Source organism: Apus apus, chromosome 1 (genome assembly GCF_020740795.1).
Source record: "Apus apus isolate bApuApu2 chromosome 1, bApuApu2.pri.cur, whole genome shotgun sequence".
Classification (NCBI taxonomy): Eukaryota; Metazoa; Chordata; class Aves; order Apodiformes; family Apodidae; genus Apus; species Apus apus.
In genome coordinates this window covers 152,993,978-153,015,421 of record NC_067282.1, presented here as the reverse complement: position 1 = coordinate 153,015,421, position 21,444 = coordinate 152,993,978, and the positions used below count along the sequence as shown (strand labels likewise).

The window sequence follows — 21,444 nt, the reverse complement described above, 5'->3', positions numbered from 1 at the left end:
CAGCTCTACAGTGAGGGACAAAGCTGATGCATGCAGAGTCAAAAGAAGATAGCGGTTTGAGGTAATCATTCCCTTGCTTTGAGTAAAACAGATGGAAAATAACATAATTCTTCAGCACCCAGCTTAATCTGCAACATGGGCCAAGCCACCAATTGTCATTTTAACTGGAGCAAAAGCAAATCTCTTCCCCATCAGCACTTGTGACTGTAGCTGGCATGGCATTTTGCAGAGTGCAGAGACTGAAGCATCATTCTGTCCCTCAGCCAGGCCGCTTGTCCAAGCGTGCCTTCTTTCCTTCCTCCCCTGCCCCAGGACACATGGCAGTCTACCCAGCTGGCATGGGGTTGGCAGGATTTTCCTGCACAGGCTCCTTTACAGGAATTTTCAGGACTGAGGAACCATTCCAGCAGATGGATTGTATTTCTGCAGAAAGCACACAAAGAGAGATGCACCTTCTTTGCAGCCAACCCCTGTAGTTAAAATAATCTCAGCTTGTGTGCACCGTGAAAGCTGGTGCTCCAATTTGTGGCCCTCATCACTGGCCTCTTGCTGATTTCCAGGCTTAGCTGTCATTTCACACATTGCATTCATTTATATCAGCTAAAATGCAGGGCCAAACTGCTGCAAAGAGAAAGCAATCAGCTGTGCATGCAACACTGCCAAGTTCATTGTTACAACCCACAGCTTCCCTCACCGCTCCGGTATCTTTCTTCCCCTTTTCTGCATTCCTACTAACTGAGGCCTCTCCTGCAAACATACGTGTAAGCGAGAAGAGGTCAGCTGGAACAGCCTGTGTGCAGCTCCAGATTCCTTCTCCTCAAGCTGCAAAGTCAGCCTCAGTCACAGTTCAGACTGTCATCTCCTGCTTTGCACCGATGCAAGAGAGAGCATGTCCAGATGGCTGACCTGACCCAGATTAAAAGCACCCTACAGAAAAACAGGTCCAGTTGACAGTATGAGGTAGTGAGAGATCTTAAGCCAGCTCCACTGCTAAGGAAAAGCTGCCCCAGACACAAATGTGAAGCACTGGCCTCATTCAGAGGCAAGCGAAGTCTTCCCATTGATCTCTCTGTTAGGTTCCTGGTGCATTTGTAGGATACCTTTAGGGTTAGGGGGTTTGTACTTGCAAGTTGTCATCACGATCCATAGTTTAGGAGTGCTACTAACTTCTCACCAACAACCCCACTATAGGCTTGCCTACAAGTAGAGCTTTCTAGGATCTCTGACTAGCTCAGACACCTCATCCCACTCAGCCTATTGATGACCTAACCTCCAGTTATCCAAATCTTTGTCACTCTTCAGCTTGACCACAGAAAATATCGAAGCATGACATTCCAGCACTTACAAAGCTTCAGCCTTTGCAAAAAGCTGTTGTTAATTTTCTCAGTAGCATGGGCACATCAAGCTTAGTCTCGGTGCAGTGACTTCCCTTAGGATCCTGAATCAGGTTCAAGCATTAATTGTCCTCAGTTCTTACCTTTAAAGTACTCCTCAGCATAAGCCTGAGATAGCCAAAAAAGAGACTAAAGCTCCAGGAAAAAAAAAATGTTCATCAGAGCTTCACCCTGCTGGGACAACAGAGCTCTCCAGAGTAGGTTTAAAGTGTACTGATGTAAGAGAAAGAGCTCTCTCAAGCTTGCTTTGAGGCTGTAGAAACAATTCCCTTGGGAGCCAGTGACTAGCACAGCCTTCACTGCTTTTCACTCCAAGAACAGGACACTTAGATGGATCATGTCAGGGCAACATGAGCATCAACAAGAAAAAGGAAGAAGAGAGGAAAAAAATCTACCATTTACATCATCTCCTAACACACACTCAGTTAAAACAACGTCCAAAACCAGAGTGCAAATTAAACCAAAGACATGCTACTTTCTTTGGGTGGGATATGAAGAAACAAACACATGGGCACTGCGTAGCCACAATGCTCAGCACACCACCAAAGGGAGCTCAGGTACCAAACCAAGGGCTGAATCTCAATATTCTAAATCCCTCTGAGCTTTTCTTCCTATCTGCCCATCAAATGTCATACACACGTCAAGGAAACAGGCTCCTCCTATTGACACTTAGCATAAAGAAGTGTCAGCAACCTTGACAAGGATGATTCTCCTTAGCATGGTATACAGCAACAAGTCCCATGGAGCCCTGGCCTGGCTCACATCACAAGGATTTGTTGCCACATTTCTTTGCTGGAGACCCACAGTAAACCCTACACAGAAACAGGCTGAGTTTCCAGCAGAGGGTGGCAAATATTTGTTCAGAAAAGTTTATTTTAAAAGAGAATATCAAGATGTCATTTAATGATCAACCATTAGAGAATGCTATGAAGATATATACCAAGATCATGGAAAATTATCTTCTCACCAAATCCTATATAAAGCCAAAAATGAACTGTGTGGAAGGACTGTAGTTGAACCTTCCAAGTTTTTCACAGAAGATGGGTGGTCTAAACAGCAGTCCCAAATTCTCATATTTTGCAGCCCTCTCCAAGATGAACAGGATGCGGTGCACAAAATAGTTCCTCCCTGCTGAGCTGGAGCCTCACCAGCCCTAGAGAGGGAACAGAAACCAGAGCCATGCCAGGTGGAGCTGCCAGACGCTTTGAAGAAGCAAGCCCAGAGGTGAGGCCTCCTAACTGTAGACCTGACCCTAGGGTTACAGTGGACAAAAGAATGAGGACAAAACCCAGAGCATTTACCTTGATACCTAAATGCTGACATATCTGGAAAGAGAGGGGCCTTGGTTCAAGCTTTGCTGTGATCCAAAAAGATGCCTCAGCTCTGCAGCAGACTGCACCCTATTAGGATGCTGTGAGCCCAGCTAAGGCCCATGACTAGCTACAGAAAGATCATCCACCACAGGCACTCACATTCAGTACATGCCACAATAGCACAGCTGGTAGCCCCATAATCTGTGACATGAGCAGAAACAGACAGAAGCAAAGGTCTCAGTCAGAAGCCCCCTTCTTCACTCTCTTGCCCCTTTAACCCCTTGCAAGCTTTGGGCTGTTAAGTAACCTTGCCTCGGTGAGTGGTGCCAGGTGTCAGATGATTTCTTAGAGTGGTGTCTCTCTGGGGGATTGCTGTCATTCTGTTCTTTTTTCTAATACTGAACATCTAATAAGCAACACCTACTACCACCTGCTACTGTTGTTCATTCACTGATCATCTCATTTTTTCCCCATTTATCACTGCAAGGATGACTGCATTCACTTTCAGTGAAAACTCTATTAAAAACATACAGTGCCAGATTTTCTCTCAGAACTGCAGAGGTCACCCAACAGTGGGGACAGAAGGCAACTCCAGTGTCGGGGCTGTGAGCCACTTGCCTCTGTTCTAGAAACACCCCTAAGTTCTTCACATATTTCCAGTGCTGTGTAAGTAGGACAGAATAATGCAAAATATTATGTAAAGCAGTGTTAATGCAACTTCTGGTTAAGATTTAAGGGAGCTCATTTCCACTTGCTGTCACTAGCATGAATCATGTTTCTTTCAACTGCAGGCAGTGACGTGACGTTAGGTGAAATGTGTGTGAAGAGGAGAAGCGGGCCTGAAATACACAAAGATTGAGAAATTTAAGGTTGTGGTTGTAAATTGCTCTGCCCACACACACACAGTGTAATTTGCATTAGTGTAATTTGACATTATCTTTCACCCCATAATACACTGTCATTACTGCTCACATTTCCATGGTATCCATTGCTCGATAGGTCCCATGGGACCGATTCTGCAAAACAGCTCAGCTCCCATTTAGGCAGCAAAGTACGTGGCTGGGCTTTTGAGAATGCTGTGTACACTGAAGGCTGAGCTTGTTTGAACAGACAGAGGAATTGCCACAATGGGAGCTGTGAGGCACTGAACATTTTTAAAATTCTGTCTATGCAGGTTCCCCTAGAGGAGAAGGGAGAAATACAGATTCCAAGGAAGGTCTCTTTATGACTGCTTTTTCATTTTGGGGTTTGTTTTGGTTGTGTTGTGTTTTGTTTTGTTTGGGTGTTTTTGTTGGGTTTATTTTTGTTTTGTTTTTCCCAGGCTTGCTTTACTTCTAATAACACAAACTCTGAAGTGCTGTTACTAACTCTTGTGAATTTTATCAGGAGTCTTAGGATGCTTGACACACATCTTCAGCCATGAAACGTTGCTATGACTTGACAATCTTGGATCACAGTAAAAAAAAATAAAAAAAAAAAAAGAGAGGTTGTTTCTATTCCTCACTACCATGGGGGAAAAAAAGAGGACAACAAGATGTGAGTCACAGGTCTAAAGGTCTGAAAGCCAGGGGAAAAATAATTTGTGACTTTCATTTTTCTTTTCCAAATCTCATGGTTTTAAACCCATCTGACAACCTACAAGTACACAATTTGTGACATTTTAATACTTCTTTATAATAACAGTGAAACTGAGCAGAGTGGTTAAGAAAGAGAAAGTTTACTTTTCCCCATGATCTGTGACTGCAAAAAAGGGGACTAAGAAAAGTATGGTACAAAACAAGGCATTACCAGGTCTACACTTCCTGCACTTCAGTGTTTCCCACCTCACTGCCACAATGCTACACTGATAAAGGGATATAATGCTCTTTTTGTTTTGTTTAGGTTTTTTCTCCCAATTTACTTTGATTACGCATTTAAACATGTGACCATATATGCACACTGTGGAATGCACACAACAAACAGCACTGAGATCAGCCGACAAGTAAATGCAATTAGAGCCTATCTTCACTGACAAAAGACTTCCTCTAGCACTAGGAGATGTGGGTCTGCTACAGCCAACTCAGTTTGTTAACAAGCCCCAGAGAAGCATTGATTTGCAAACCCATCCAGAGTATTTATCTGAGACTCAATAGATTTCTGTTGTACTAATCCTTGTCCTTGTTTTGGTTTTGATTTCACAGAATCATAGAATCACTTGGGTTGGAAAAAATCTTTAAGATCATCGAGTCCAACCATTAACCCTACTCTACCAAGTCCAGCACTAAGCCATATTCCAAGCACAACATCTAGATGGCTTTTAAACACATGCAGGGACAGTGACTCAACCACCTCCCTGGGCAGTATGTTCCAGTGTCCCACAATCCTTTCAGTAAAAAAGTTCTTCCTAATGTCTAGTCTAAATCTCCCCTGTCACAGCTTGAGACCATTTCCTCTTGTTCTATCACCAGTCACTTGTAAGAAGAGACCAGCACCTACCTCCCTACAACCTCCCTTCAGGTAGTTGTTGAGGGAAAGGAGGTCTCTCTTCAGCCTCCTTTTCTTCAGACTAAATAGCCCCAGTTCCATCAGACACTCCTCATAAGATTTACTCTCTAGGCCATTCACCAGCTTTGTTGCCCTTCTCTGGACACAATCCAGTACCTCAATGTCCTTCCTGTATTGAGGTGCCCAAAACTGAACACAGTATTCAAGGTGTGGCCTCACCAACCTGCTGGGCAGCGCTCCAGCCATGCTTCCCCAGGCCTGCAGCATTGCGTGGGGTTGTTGTGGCCCAAGTGAGGATATGGCACTTGGCCTTGAACTTCATACAATTGACCTTGGCCCGTCAATCTAATCTGTCCAAGTCTCCCTGTAGAGCCTCCCTACCCACAAGCAGATCAACACTCCCTCTCAACTTGGTGTTGTCTGCAAACTTACTGAGGGTGCATTCTATCTCATAATCAAAATTGTTGATAGAGATATTAAAAAGAAGTGGTCCCAATACTGAGCCCTGAGGAACCCCACTTGTGAGCGGCTGCCAGCTGGATCTAACTCCATTTCACCACCACTCCCTGGACCCAGCCATCCAGACACTGTTTTTTTACCCAGTAGAGTGTCCAAGCCACAAACAGCCAGTTTTTGTATCAGAATGCTATGGGAAACAGTGTCAAAGGCCTTATGTAAGTCCAGGCAGACAACAATTTCCTTCCTTTCTCTCTCTCCCTTCCCTGCCACTTTTCCCTGCATTACACTCCACACAGAGCTGTCTCACGCTTCAGTGTGCTGTGCCCAGCAAACCCTGCAGCTTGCTTCCTGTGCATTTCTCCTTCCAGCCCCACTCCTCCTCTGCTCTGCTCCTCTTCCCACTGTTTTTCTGTATCCCGCACATGCCTCTCTGATTTAGAGCTCAACTGACTTGATAATAAGGAGCTGCACGTACACGAAAGTGCAGCTCCGAATTACATTTCCAACTCTGATCTGTCCCCCTCTCAGAGGAAAGACATCCTTTAATGGCCTGCTCCAGGAATAAATCACACTGCTCTCTTCAGTGCTTCACTCCACTTGGCTAGGAAATTGGGTTGGGAAGGGAGGATATAGACTAAACTCGACACGGTTGAGTCCATCCCTCGTTGGCATTTCTCCATCCTCGCACTGTCTCCCTACCCAGGACAGAGCCTACAGAAAGCTGGCAGCTTCACCATTGAACACATTTGAACCACAGATAGGCTGATCAGGGAATGAAGAGGGCTTTTTAACCTCTGAACTTTTGAGTACACATGCTGCAAGAGAACATCACTCTTGTCCCTGTACTAACCTGCTCAAGACTACAGATAAATCTGTGCACACACACATTTTCATGTGTTTCTATGTATGGTTTGTGTGTCATTGAGATGAGATACTAAATATATACAGAGCAGCTAATATGAAGAACTGTGGATGGGGTAAGTTTAAATATTTTGAAATTACAACAATATGTGGGTTTCAGTTATTGCTTCACAAATAAAGCTGTGAGGGGAAAATACGTATTTCTAAAAGAGTCGAACAGAAGAGTACATTTTTGAAAGGGACTCAACACTGGAAGAGAACAAGCAACTGACAGTCCTCTTTCAGAAAGACTGAGGCATTTGAAGCAAAGACCCTGGGACGGGGGAGAAATCTTACAATTCTTTGGCATTTCCAACTGCTAGAGCAGGACTGTGCCTGTCAAAGGCGCTTCCTTTTTGCCGAATCTAGCTGTAAATGAGACTGTTTTACAGTCTAATATATCTCAGTCAGAAGCTAATTTCACACAGGCTCATCAATGAAATTAGTTCTTCAAAAACACATCTAGGGAAGTAAATGTCATCACTTCTCCCTCATGCCAAGTGTGGGGTTCATAGCCAGACCACTGTCTCAGGCACTGTTACAGCACCAGACACAGGTACCTCAGTGTGGAATACGGATTTAAGGCAGTGATATAAATACAAAATATCTGCTTTTCCCATTCCAGGATTCAGCTGCTTCAGGCTCTTTTCCCACTGGTGCTTTTGTCCAGTGAGCTGAATGCAGGGCTAAGAGTTAGGAGACGTCAGCTGTATTCCTGATCGGCTGGTGACACTCCATGGCTCTCATTCCCCTGGTCTGGAATATGAGAACGATTAAATTAAAAAGCCTTGGCTTATAACTTTGAGATCTGCAGAAAAAAAAGTAGAAAAATCCTGTCTATTTGGACCCATGGAACTACTATTACAAAAACACTTTATAAAGTGGAGCTAGACCTAGGTTTTCCTATGCAGTGCTTTTACCAGCAAAAAATGCTATTTCACTGAAACGGGAACACTTCAGCATTGTGCTTGTTATTGAAAAATCAATTTAGCAAAAAGAAAAGGAGGGCAAGAGGAGAGGAAAGGATTTTTATAATGTTGAAATGTTCTGTTTCAACACTTCTACATGGCATGGTTGAGGTCTTTTGATTTTTAAACTTGTCATAACAAAGTATAGGAAAAAAAAAAATAAAAAAGCCAAACAAACCACCTAAAATTAGGCAGAATAAAACCACAGTAAAATGGATGGGAAAAGCTTATGCCTGTTCTAACTGAGAAAATAGATGTTTAGAAAGAGCAGAACTTCCCACAAATCTGACATTCTATTTCCTGCACAGCTAGTAATACAAATATAACATTATATTTCTAATGCCTATAGCACCACATAAGTATTACTGTCTTTACAAGCCAAGTATTAGCACATGTATACACTTTCTATTAAATAAAGTTGCTATGCAACACTCAGCAGCAGCCTCCTTCCCTTCCGTACAGTGTGCTCAGCTGAAGCAATCTTCTCCCAAATGCTGAATCAGTTACTAAATTGTGAGTGGAAACTGGAAGACATCAAACACAATGCAAGGACTCTTCTTTGCATAAGACCAGTGCAACAAGAAAGAAGAACCTGAAGAAACATTTTCTGCATCCATGTCAAAAAAACTATGATAACAAGCAAAATTCAAATGATCAGAAATGACAACAGTCTCCCTGTGCAAAAGCAGGCAGAAATAAAACAAAACCAGCCTCCCCACAAGTGATGTGCCTTAGCATTAGAAGAAAGGATGAAAGAGCTAGCAGAGACAGTAACATTTCACCTAGCAACCTGCCACACAATTGCAAAAGGATGGTAATAATAAATGGATGTGGAATTTCACCCGGAACCCAGGACACAGCCATGCCCAAAGCAGAAAGTAACTACCTCTGTCAGAGGCCTGGAGGATATTTTTTTTTCTTCTTTACACTGGTTTGGTGACTTGCAGGGCTTGTCACACCGGTTTACCACAGTGGAATTACATCACAAGTTAACAGGACCAGAACAGTCTCTAATTTTTTGTTTCATGCCTTTTCAAACAAAACCCAAAAAGGCAGCGTTCCTGGGGCTGTAGTCAGGAATGCAAAAGATAAGCAGGAATACTAATGAAGATGTGATACGTATTAAAAAACTAGGGCATCTCATATTTTCTCTAGTCTGTTTCAAAGATGACATGTGAATGGAGAAATTATCAGGTGGGGCAGAGCTAAGACTTGTTCATCCAGAAGTGAAACCCAAAACAGTCAGTAGCACATCCTGCTGAGAACTGCAAGAAATGCAATGTATTGCTGATAATCAATAGCTAAAGATTAGCTTTAATCCTGAAGCAAGGAAGTTTGAAACCTCGAAGTGTCTCCACGTGGGTTCTCATCCCTCAGACAATCACGTTTTACTTTACTTACACAATGCCTCTTCATTTGGGGCTGGAATGGCTCCCCATGGCAGCAAGTTTTATAGCCTAAATATGAAGTGGGTAGAGAACTTCTTCCTTAACGGACATTTGTCACCTTTTAGTTACACTGGATGCCAATTTCTTTGTCTGTCATGATTCAGGTAGGAGAGTCCTTTACACTATACCGAATGGGAATGGCACACACAAATAGCATTTGTCAGCTCCTTGTGGGATGTTGTTTCAAAGCCTCACGAGTAAGGAAGGGCTTTCAGCAACATGTTAAGAAGGAATGCAGGTAAGCAAAATTTAGATTTGATATTCAATTTGGGTATTTAAGCTTCAGCCTTGCCCACCTGCCAAGAATATAAAATAAGTTTATTTAACAGGTGATACTTTTTCCTCTACCATGTTGCTACTTTTTCCTTAGAGTCACAGTGACTTTCCCTGCCTCCTGATTTTCTGGCATGGCTTCTTTTTTTTGCTTTATGTAGTACAAAATTTCTCTCAAATTTCTTCAGAAATTTCTCTCTTTAGTACATGCAGTTTTCAAACCCTGGCTGATTAATAGAGTGTTACTGTTCTTTGGGCACTAAATAATGTACCCAGGCAGACCACTTCAACACTCGTCTGCTTACGCAGTAATCACTCAAGTTCCTAATCACTTTTGCCTTTCTTCTGATAATAAACTGCCATTATTTAGTCCACACAGTCAGACTCCTCTGTGAAAATCAGTCCCTACCCAGGTGCCCATGTGGAAGCCTTTGAAATGGCCACCTGTGAATGCTGGGCCATGTTGTCCCATTGCAGCCTCCTGAACGTGGCCAAATATCTGCCTTTGGGATTAACTTCTGTGCCACTCCTCAAATATCTCATGCTCCCACCAAGTCCTCAATCTTCATCTGCCCTCCCACTGTTACTCTTTCTTTGCTAGCTCCTGCAACTCCTCCAGCTTCATACCATCAATACACCTCACTAAAAGACATTCTGCTTGCTTCAAATCTGTAATGAAGAACTTTAAAAAGACAATAAAAAATATTTGTGGCCAAAGGCCCCATTAATTATGGCTGCTGTACCCCACTAGGCACATTCTTTCAACACAGCTCATACCCATTTATCACAAGCCTTTGTTTACAGTCTCTTTGCCAGTTTTCAGCCCTCAAATCAGTGCTTCCTCTCTCAGGGAATCTGATATTTTAATTTTTTTTAATTAGTGGCAGGATGTCTTTCTTCCGAAATGTTCTCTGCATATAAACACAGATTTATGTAGTGAGAAAGATACACAAAGGTTTAACCAGAGTAGAAACAAAAACAGCACCAATTTCATATAGGGAGAATATTATACCAAAAAAAGGAGCAGGCAGGCAGTGTCACAGCTGTACAGTCAGGGGAAATTCAACAACCTGTGCTCTGGAAAGGTCAGGCAAGATGATCAAAGGCGTCCCTGGTGCCTCTGCATGGATGCATGGAGCAGGTCCCTGGTGGGCCAGTTCCAACACGGCTCACACTGTTCCTCCCAGCTGATAAACAGGAATAAAACAAGACTAGGAGCTTTGCTCCTGACTGCTGGTGTCCAGAAATTAACATAGCAGATGTCTGCAGGAGTTAACTTGACATGCTTCAAGATGTTCCCACTCACCACCAAGGTTAAGTCTATCCTGATAACAGGGGTTAGCTTCAAAGTAGCGTTTGAGCACAGACTCACAGGACTCCTTATGAAGCAGAGAGGAAAGGGGACTGCATAACATGAGGACTGTGCTGCCCTCACACAGGCAGCCGTATGCTTCCTTGGAAGGGGCAAGCCTGCCATGCATGAGCTCCTGGCCTCCTCCTTGCAAGAAGAGTTGCCCACCTGTTGTCACTGTGCATGTCCACAGCCAGAACCATGGCTGGCTCCCAGCTCTCTCCTCCCTGGAGACAGGCCAGAGAAATAGAGGCAGGCTGGGAAAGTTGCTTTGCTGACAGTCAATAGCCAATATGTTGTTCTTTATCACCCCATCATGGACCTATTATCTATCTAGGTGTGTGCTTGGTGCTTGGACGAGCTGCTCCTCTGCTTGGCACTCTCCTGTCATGCTGGGCACACAGGACTGTGTCTCAGTTCCTCCATCTCATCTTTCAGCACCTCTGGTACAGAGGCTGTGGCTGTTCCTCAGAGATAAAAATACACCCAGAAAGAGGAAAAACACCTCTTTTTAGAAGGACTTTGCATGGAGCCAGAGACCCAAAAATCCACCTCTACAGCACGTTCAAGAAACAGGTGGCATTGTGAAAGTGTCTTTGGCACAAGGAAAAACATATGATGCAGACTAGGAGGTTGACTGTGCAAACTTTATCAGATCTGGAAAAGAAAAAGGAGCATCTGAGCTCAATAAAAGGATAAGGAGAGCTCTGCCCCTGCAGACAACCTGATCAGGGAGATTATGGGGAAGAGCAGAGACTTCCTGCCATTCTGCAAGGCAGAAAAATTTGCAAAAGAAATGCCTAAAGTCTGACATGATTGCTGGTAGCAGCTGCTGTCTTTGCACAGGGAACAGCCAGAAACAGAGTGATGCAGTGGACCAAGTTCAGTGCTCTTGCAACCCCCTGATCCCAATGGCCCGCAACCTGTCCACCAGTTCACTTCCATCCACCTGGATACAACCACTGTGAAGCCTCAGCCACCTCCACCAATGTTCCCTGCAGTTAAATAACAATGGCAGGGCCTGCTTACTCGCTCCAGGGTTGCAGGGAAAACAACACTGACTTGAGAAAAATAAAAATAAAGGAAAAAAAAAAAAAAAGAGAGAGGCAAAGGAAGGGAAGAAGAGGGAAGAAACAGTTCAGCACCAATAAAAACTGCAAAGTACAACAAAGAGGTTGGTCTTGTCCTCATCCTCTGGAAAGGGATAAAGTCAGGGTTATGGAAGGTGTCCCTCCACTCTAGGAGCATCACACATACGTGGCACATGCCCCAGGGCTGTAGCTCACATCCCAGGGCTGCAGCTCCTCTCTGGTCTCCATGCAGACCTGAGCTGGGGACCGCATCTCAAACCTGAATGGCCCCAGTGAGCAGCAGTTGGGCTGCTGACACATCCAGGCTCCCCTACAGCACCAGCAGCCCTGTGCCAAGTGGTGCTCAATCTGGCTCATACACACACACCAGCTCACAGGAGGGACAGTCAGCACAAAAGGAGTACAAAGCACAGGGTGAGGAAGAGAGGAAAAAATAGCTGGTGCTACACGCCTCTAAGCTGTATTGGCGTGGAAAATTTTCAGATGAGAGGATCTAGAAGGGTGAGTGACAGCCTGAGAAAATTCTCCCAGCTTCCTCCAGCTCACCTCTCTGCAGACCTCACACACATCCCCCTTTTTGGCACTGCAGACAGCATCAAACCTGCGATTACCTTCAGTAAAAGCAAGAAAAACTCCTTTCCTTTACCTCATATTGTTCAGCTTCTGCTCCTAAGCCAACAGTGTGGCATGAAGGATGACCAGGGCAAATATGCTGGGAGACTGTAGTTTTCCCTCCCATCAAACTACACTTCTTGGCCCCATGATGGGGAAAAGCCTGCACACGCTGTGCAGCAGCATCCTCTCAGTTTGCACCCAAACCCTGTCTGAAGAACATCACCACACACAGCCTTCCTGGTCAGGTACTTCCCCACAACCCAGCCTGAGCAGGTGTGGGAGGGAAGCATGACTTACTAGGCACACGGTTGATAGCTTTCAGGGGTCTCAAGACACGGACAGTACGGATTGCAGACAAGTTAATGTTCTGGAGATCCAGGGAGTACTCCACCATCCTGCAGAGGGGAGAAAGAGAAAAAGAGAAAAGGGAAGTTTAAAAGAATACAAAATTCTGGTTTGAACCACAGAGTAATCATTTCTTCACTGAAGTATTTCTGAAGTCATGGAGATGAAGACTGAATGATGAAGCTTCAGCAAAGCTGAAGCCTCCAGAAGCAGGACTGGAGCCCACAGCAAGTTTGTGCACAGCAAGGCAGTGAGTGGGGAGAACCTGCCACATAGATGCAGGCCAGGAGCTGTGATAACACTTACCTGCTGTGACCTGTCAGGAGGGGAAAGAGCTGCATGCAGATGCCCCAGCAAGGAGCATGCACTCCTGGCAAGGGCATACACATGGGGTGGACATTCCCACAGGGCCAGGAGGAGGGGGACCTGGGTAGCCAGTTTTGCTGAGCATTACCTGCAGTACAGTGGGGTGCTCCCTGCATTCCACTCATCTGACAGTGAAGGATTTGGTCCCTGGAGGTGGCTTCAGCTAACCTGCTTTATGTCTCATAGAAGAAAACCCTCTACTTAGAGTGGTAACTGCTTCAGCTAGGTGAGAAGGGTTCTCCCATAGCTGTGAACCACTCCTTTCTAATACCAACCCAAAGGGGAAAAGTCTAATTTTAGGACATATGCTAGACCTTAGCTTTCCTAACTTGACAGCATGCTCCCTAAATAACCTTGAAGTGCAAGTAGCTATGACTAACACATTGGCTTTGTTGCAAGAGCAGCAGATGTAGGTGAAAAAAGTGACATGACCCAGCATCCTGTAGCCCAGCGCTCCTGTCCTCACCCAGTATGGCAAATATCCAGCACTGACCTGTCTCCTAGAAAGCAAGAAACTGGATCATACTAACCATTTACCCTGGCCAGAAATTTCCACCTGAAGAACTCAGAGCATTTTGCATGTTTCAATGAACTTTAGGTCATGAGGCCTTCAGAAAGACATGGGTTGTTGTTACCAGCTTTCCCGGGTGACTCTGACGTGCAGAGGGGATCAAGACAATGACAAAGTTGGCAGGTGAATCTGGACAGGAACAGCTTCTCCTGAATCTCTTCTCAGATGTGAACAAGGAAGCTACAAAAAACTCCCTTTTCTTTAGCCTTTCAACATGCTCAGGAAATGGGGAGGGGTCAGGAGACACAGCTTTTTGTTACTGCACCCCTTCTCAAACCAAAAACATGATACAGAAAATCCACAATTCAATAGTCCAGTAACCTGAAGTCCACCCAAATCCCTCTGCCCAGGAAACACTGTGAAGTGAATCAGAGAGCCTAAATGAGTCATTGAGAGGGAAATGGTGTACAGCCAGTCTGTAAGAAGTATCAGGGACGTAACTCGAGACAAACATGAATGAAATGGACCAATCCTTCTATTGATTACCCTCTCCAATCAAAAGGACCTTGAAGAGGAAATATCTAGTTATCTGTCTGCACCCTTCACAAAGGGGACTCCTCAGAGTGATAGATTTTCAAACACAATGGGGTAAACCTGTCGAAGTGTTGTGATTATTCTCTCTTGTGCTCTCTTTCTTTCTGTCCCTCATTCCTTTCACTCTGTTCTCTCATGCACTTTTAGGGTAATTTAATGAGATAATTCTTCCTCTGAAATGCAGTGGCATTCACTTACCTCCCTGGAGCTGTCAGCTCCACATACAGAGTGCAGAAGGAGAGAGGAGGGATTTCATGCAGATAATAAAAGTATTCATACACATCCTAAAACACGCAACCCAAAAAACCCTCACTCCAAACCAAGCAACAATACTTACAGAGCCTACAGAAAGCAACAGTAATAGACATAGGCTTGGGATCCAGTCATTTGAAACTGGGAAGTGGCTATGAAAGGAGAAAGAACACGCAGAGATAGAAACACACAGACATTATTACAGGGCATCACACAAAGAACATACCAGCATGGTGCAAATGAACATGGTGCAGAGGTTCTTGAGTAAGCACTGATCAACCTTGCGCCAAAAGCATAAATAAAAATTTCCTCATCAGTCTATATTGTTGCACCAGAATTAGACAAACCTGCCAAAACTTCGGAACTATGGTTACAGGAAAAGCACTGCATGGACATGGCTGTACTGCTCCCAGGATGTGGGCTAACATCTCTTCACAGCACAAAGACTTGACACATACGGGCAGCTTCACATCTGAAGGAGTCCCTATGCTGCAGCCTGTTATAAGGGGCAGGTCATGCACAGGAACATAAAGGTCTCCATGCGTGGTGAAGTCCCATAGAACTTCCTTTCCTCTCCTAAAAAAACCCACGTTCCTGAGAGCACTGGGCTGAGGTCAGACCTCAGAAAGCAAAAAAAAATATTTTTGAGCAGTAGCAGAATAACCAGAGACACACTATGTCAGATGTCAAATAACCAAATAGCCCCAAATTACATCTAATTTCAAGAAGTGGTCTTTTCTGAACTGCAAGTGATTGAATGAGAAGTCCTGAAAAACAACATGACCTTCACAGAAACTGAGTGCTGGAGAACAGCACAGGGCTAGGGCTGAGATTAAATCAGTGGGCGGAGGTGACATCTTATTTTAGACTCAGCCATGTAAAATTAATTCAAAAATATAAACTCTGTTTACAAACATTTGAGTTTTCCCCTCTTGTGGCTACAGCCACATTGCTGGCATTACAATGAGAGTAAAATTAATCAGGTGCACATGTCCAGCAATCATGTTTGACTGATCTGATAACCTTCTATGATGGTGTGACTGAATGGGCAGATGCCAGAGGAACAATGGATGTAGTCTACCTTGAACTTAGCAAGGCTTTTAACACTATCTCCTGTAACATTCACATAAGCAAGCTCAGGAAATGTGGGAGAGAAGAGCAGACAGTGAGATGAATTGAGGGTGGTGATCAATAGCACAAAGTCCAGCTGGAGACCTGCAGCTAGTAATGTTCCCAAGGGATCAGTGCTGGGTCCAGTCCTGGTCAACATCTTCATCAACCTGGATGAGGGGATAGAGTGTATCCTCAGCAAGTTTGCTAATGATACCAAACTGGGAGGGTTGGCTGATTCACCAGAAGGTTGTGCAGCCATTCAGTGAGATATGGATGGACTGGAGAGACAGGCAAAGAGGAACCTAATGAGATTCAACAAGAAAAAGTGTAGAGTCCTGCACCTGAGGAGGAACAACAACATGCACCAGTACAGATTAGGAGTTGACTTGCTAGAAAGCAGCTCCATGGAGAAGGAGCTTGGAGTCCTGGTGGGCAGCAATGTGCCTTTGTGGCCAAGAAGACCAATGGTATCTGGGGGTGCATTAAGAAGACTGTGTCCAGCAGGTCAAGGGAGGTTCTCCTTCCCCTTTACTTTGCCCTAGTGAGACCACATCTGCAGTATCGTGTCCAGCTCTGGGCTCCTCAGTACAAGAGAGACAAGGATTTACTTGAGAGAGTCCAATGAGGGCTACAAGGATGATTAAGGGACTGGAATATCTAGCTTACGAGGAAAGGCTGAGAGACCTGGGCCTGTTTAGTCTAGAGAAGACTGAGTAGGGATCTTATTAATGTATATAAATATCTGAAGGGTGGGTGCCAAGAAGGAAGGGCCAATCTCTTTCCAGTTGTGCACTGTGATAGGATGAGGGCCAATGGATGCAAGTTAGAGCACAGGAAGTTCCATCTCAACATGAGAAAAAACTTCTTTACTGTGAGGGATCCAGAGCACTGGAGGAGGCTGCCCAGAGAGGTTGTGGAGTGTCCTTCTCTGGAGACTTTCAAGGCCTGTCTGCACACGTTTCTGTGTGACCTGCCCTAAGTGGTCCTGCTCTGACAGAGGGGTTGGACTCTGATCTCCAGAGGTCCCTTCCAACCCCTAACTATGATTTTTGATCACTGCCCTCTTCTAGATGGAATGAGTTTCCCACCTTTTTGGCACAGTCTATGTGTCACTAGAAAATTAATAATCATAAAAGTAGTGGATGTGAGTCCTTTCAGAGCAAGATGAATGCTACCCTAGCTACAACTGTGCAGTTCAGACAGCTAGGGAGCCAGCTATCTGCAGCCCTCAATGGCCACAGATTTGCTGCCATTACTTTCCAGTTTAGCTAGAAAAAAAATGTTGAACAGTCAATCAGTCTGCAAATAAAAACAGCAGGCTGTTCCCAAGAATGGGTCAGAGCAGGGCAACTGTTAACTTTTTCAGAGAGCAACTTCTAACAAAAACGAGCTCAGCCTTAGCAGGCCCCAGGGCTTCGGCTTGCTTAGCAGACCCCGTCTGCCTACAGTTCTTCCTGAAGCCTCCTGGTCTTTGGATGTAACAACAGACACACATCCAGGATGCTTAAATCCCTGCGGATGAGTTACGCCTATTGTAGTCATCAGGCAAATTACATCCAAAACAACTCCAACAAAATTCCAGTGCAGTTTTGCATTAGAGTTGCTCACTCTCATCTTTTCATTCCTAGGGATGGCTTTAGCATCACCTTATATTCCTGCTTCTCTTTGCACGAGGATACCCAGGTCCATACCATGATGTTCTGCAGGTGACCATGGTGACATTAAACTCCACTGATTAAAATAATAATAATAATTCCTGTGTAGGTAAAAATGATTAATTCAAATGTTGCCTCCTTTCTCTACCGAAATGGGGTTTCTAAGCAACTCTGCTGGAGTCTCTGGGCATCTGCAGCATTTCAGGGATTTCCAGCCCAGCTGTTTTTGCTTTTATGTTTCTCCAGCCAGCCTTGTTCCCCACTGCCTGAAAACCCTGTACACTTAACTCCATCTAGGTTTGGGCTGTATCCAACCTGCTACTGCCACATGTGGATGTGGTGACAGGTTGATGGAAAGTCAAAAGGGCTCACTGGAAAAAGTGATCAGACAGAAACTGGCAGCAGATTTATGTCAGGAGATTCACATTTTCCTCTATGTCTCAAGATCTTATGATGGTGGATTAGGTGCACAGTGTTTATTTGGACTCTCAGGCAGGCACCTGACTTTCACTGTCTGCATCCTTATCACATCTGCAACCAAGGGAACCATGTTTGCTGGGTGTTCATAAGCCAAGAGCAGGGAAACATTAAAGCTAGTACAAAATGGTTGCCTCCTTTTTAAACTCCAGGAGCTTCTTGGGCTCCTTGTTCTTACTTTGTGGCAGATCAGCGCCATGAGCAAGTGTAGCCCCCATGACTTGACCACTCTTCATCTAGTTCTCCCCTCTTCCTTGGCTACTTGAAGCATGATTTGTTTGTAAAAGCCTTAGTTTCTTTAAGGTCCAGGGGCAGTCAAAGCTTAGGATATAGAAAAAAAAGAAGCCCATGGTGGTTTTGAGCTGTCCTTTCCCCTTATCGTGACAGGGTACACATATCTCCTGAGGGAAACTACAGCTCATTTCTGGCACTGCTGAAGTATTTTGCGGCCTCTGGCGTGGGTGGGCGAGGACAGGGGCAGGTTAGGAAGCTGAAACTGTGCTAGATCAGAGTGAAACTCCTGATCTGTGATGGAATTTGAGCACTGAGCTGTCAAGATAATTAAATTTATACAGTAATTCTTCTTCCCTTGCTAGAGATTCGCTTCTTCAAAACTTTCCATGTGAAACTCTTCTGGGAGGAGAGGGGAATGACGCACACACTGTCCCTGCACCATATAGCTCAAGGCTGATGCATGGTAGGAAGGCTGACAGGGTGGGAAAGGGGCACCTGGGTTCATTACCATGAGGTTCATCCTGCAGAAGCAGGGGGGATGCCTCTCTGCTTAACCTCTGCCTCCTTCCCTGCTCTCAGGGTATCCCACCTCCTGCCTACCTTCCCTCTCTCTCCATCCCTGACTCATGCCTGCCTATAACAATTCCACCTCTCATTTTGATTTTCATCCTTAACTTGCATTTTTTCCAGTTGTGCCTTGCCTTTTCTTCCTTCATCTTTTTCCACTTCACCTCATATCTTTCAATTCCCTTACTGATCCTTTCTCTCCTCTTCCATCTTTCTCTTTATTCCTTTTGCCCCTTTCCTTACTGATCTTCCTGCTGCCCCCTCCCACTTAGTCTCTGTCTTGCTGATATACATTAGCCTATGCCCGGGTAAGTCTGCTGAGCACTGGAATAGGCTTCCCAGGGAAGCAGTAATGGCACTGAGCCTGACAATATTCGAGAAACATTTGGACAATGCCCTTAGGGACATGGTGTGAATTTTGGGGTTGTCCTGTTTTCGGGCAGGAGTTGGATTTGGTGATCCAGGCCGTCGGAGGAGGTGGTCAAGACAGGGTTTGATGGTGGACATGGCAGAGTTAGGGTAGTGGTTGGACTTTATGATCTTGAAGGTCTTTTCCAACCAGAATGATACTGTGATACTGTTACGCTGAACACACAAGAGACTCTGAGTTTAACAGAGACAAGGCCAGGCTGGCACAGGGAACAAATGAGCAATTTGTTAGGACATGGTACCTGTCCAGGAAGCTCCTGGGCTGATGTTCTTTCATCCTCTGCCAAGCCACTGGAACGGACAGCGAGCACATGGGGACAAGAAGGCACACAAACCACCAGCATCGCAAACCTTCACTGCCCATGAGGTCTCAACAACAGCAGAAGAGTTTCATCAGCTATGGCTTGGCACTTCTTTTGCTCCTCTGCACCTGCGAGCTCAAGAGTGGGCTTAGATCTGTCTTGGCACACTCTACTTTGCCAGCAGCAATGAAACTCAAGGGAGAAGAGCAACGCTCATTGCCCAACTAGAGAAGAATTGCACGGTCAGCGTGGCTCTCTGCCAGTCATGAGAGAGCAGACTGACCAGCAGGATGGAGGAATAAAAACTAAGACTATTTAGAATAGAGCTAGCAAGAACATGAAAGCTATGAAAGGAGTGCAGAAAATTCAGACTTTATCTTGCTGTACATGCAACCCAAGATAATGAACTTAGGCAGTGCCTGGCTAACAGCTTCCTCGCAATTATGTTCAATGAAATCCATGATTAAAACAGTTCAAACATTATCATTTACCTCTTCATATTTACATCTCCTTATACCTTTATTAAATACTTATTAACTTGCCTAATCTTAGCTCCTCAACTTCTATTTGATGAAAATTAGCAGCCAAAAAATAATATTTAAAATGTATTCTGGAAACATTAATGAAAAATATCGAGGCAGTATTTTTCTTATGACACAAAGCCAATATGTTTTTGTCAAATTCAAAAGCTGCCTAATTCCCTTTCTCTGATAGGGCCTTTCAATTGAAATCTAATTAACTGCATTCTAATCAATTCATATTTCTTTGTCAAATAAATTTGGGTTTGGCACCGAAGCCAGAAACTTCATGGCTGTGACTTCCTAGCTGTGATTTCAGGCTTGCTACCAGTCTGTGCTAAATTAAGACTTTCCAGCCTGTGGATGTTTATTTGGTCCTTGCATCTACGAGCAACCTGGGTTGACCGAGGCAGATTATTCAGTTGTTTTGTGCTCTGAATTCCTTCAGCTTCTCAGCTTTGTCAGGGTCTAAACCTGGTGGGTACCCATACCACGACTAAATTTGACTTAACCAGTGTCTGCTGTGTAAAGAATATACCTTTCTATCCTTGGTTCCTTGATTTGACCCTCAGATTTCACAAACTGGAATTCAGGTGTTGGCACCAAAAGTCAGAGCTGACAACTCTCCATTTACCAAGGTGTCCATCCACCTGACATGTAAGCCATGCGTGAACCATCCCACAGCTCAAATCTCCCAATCTGTCTCTGGGGTGGTGGTGGAAGACTGATTTCTCCTAAATCTTCCCACCTCTAGTACACACCAGGATGAAAGGAAGGTCTCACTGCCTCTGCTCTGGCTTCAAAGACTGAAACTGCAATGCAAGGAAGGACCAAGGATGGTCCTTTCACTGGACAATGCACTCAAGCGGTCCCCTCTAACGGTCCCAATATATTCTTATATTAATGAGCCATTCTGATGAAGGGCAATTCTGAGCACCCAGTCTCTGATCCTTGGTGTAGCAGTAGGCAGGGGAAGTGGAGAACAGGGCTGGCCATACTCCTCTAGTAGCTGAATTTGTGATGTGCTAAAAAAAGGGATGGCAGACAGCAAAATCCACTTGCTGCTGCCCAGAGTCACCTGGTTTTCAGGGACCATTAGCATTGGAGCAACAGCAAGGAGGCAGGAGGAAGAGCATGCAGGTGTACAGCCACAGCATGGGGCACATGTGGCACTCGGGACACCTCCTGCCAGCCCTTGCTAAGGCTGGACATGCCCTGGCTTGTACACAAGGAGAGCTGTAGGCAGGCAGGCACCGGTAAGGGATTAATCTAATCTCTCACAGACCCATCTGGAGATGTCAGAATTGGAGCCAGGAGATTTTGACAAGGCCTGCCTGCTGCTGGGCAAGTGAGGATGGCTACTGTTTCTACCCCAGGTCTGCAGCTACAGGACACACCATACCAATGGAGAGAAAAAACACAAGGCACACACAGACAAGTTCCTCGTCACTCAAGGACTGCAGGACAGCCAGAAGGGACTTATTTTTTAAGATTCCTGCATCTTTTGATCTACACCTGGACCCACAACCTTACTTCCCACCAAAGGTCCCAGGGGCTGCAGCAGAAATTAAAGACTCTGCGTACTCCCATTTCCCTGCTCAGAAAGTTATGTTGCGTTCTGTGCCCCCCTTCCATTTGCTTGCTCACAGCTGCAAGAAGGCACATCCTTTACTGGTGCACTGGGAAGGAGCAGAGGCTTTGGGCAGCATGGGGCACCAGCCCTCACGGGGTCTGCTAAGCCAGCACAGTCCTCCAGGCACATCAGGGCTGCAGTCATGGATGGAC

The 21,444-nt window shown here is 45.0% G+C and overlaps 1 protein-coding gene across 6 annotated transcripts in view; it reads right to left on the bottom strand.

The window, feature by feature from the left end:
* CACNA1I (calcium voltage-gated channel subunit alpha1 I) overlaps positions 1–21,444 on the bottom strand; it is a 181,589-nt gene that overhangs the window by 66,733 nt on the left and 93,412 nt on the right. For all 6 annotated transcript variants that reach the window (XM_051627380.1, XM_051627391.1, XM_051627420.1 and 3 more), the window contains one exon: positions 12,594–12,691. In XM_051627380.1, coding sequence (XP_051483340.1) covers positions 12,594–12,691 — 98 coding nt within the window. The remainder of the gene's footprint in view (positions 1–12,593; positions 12,692–21,444) is intronic.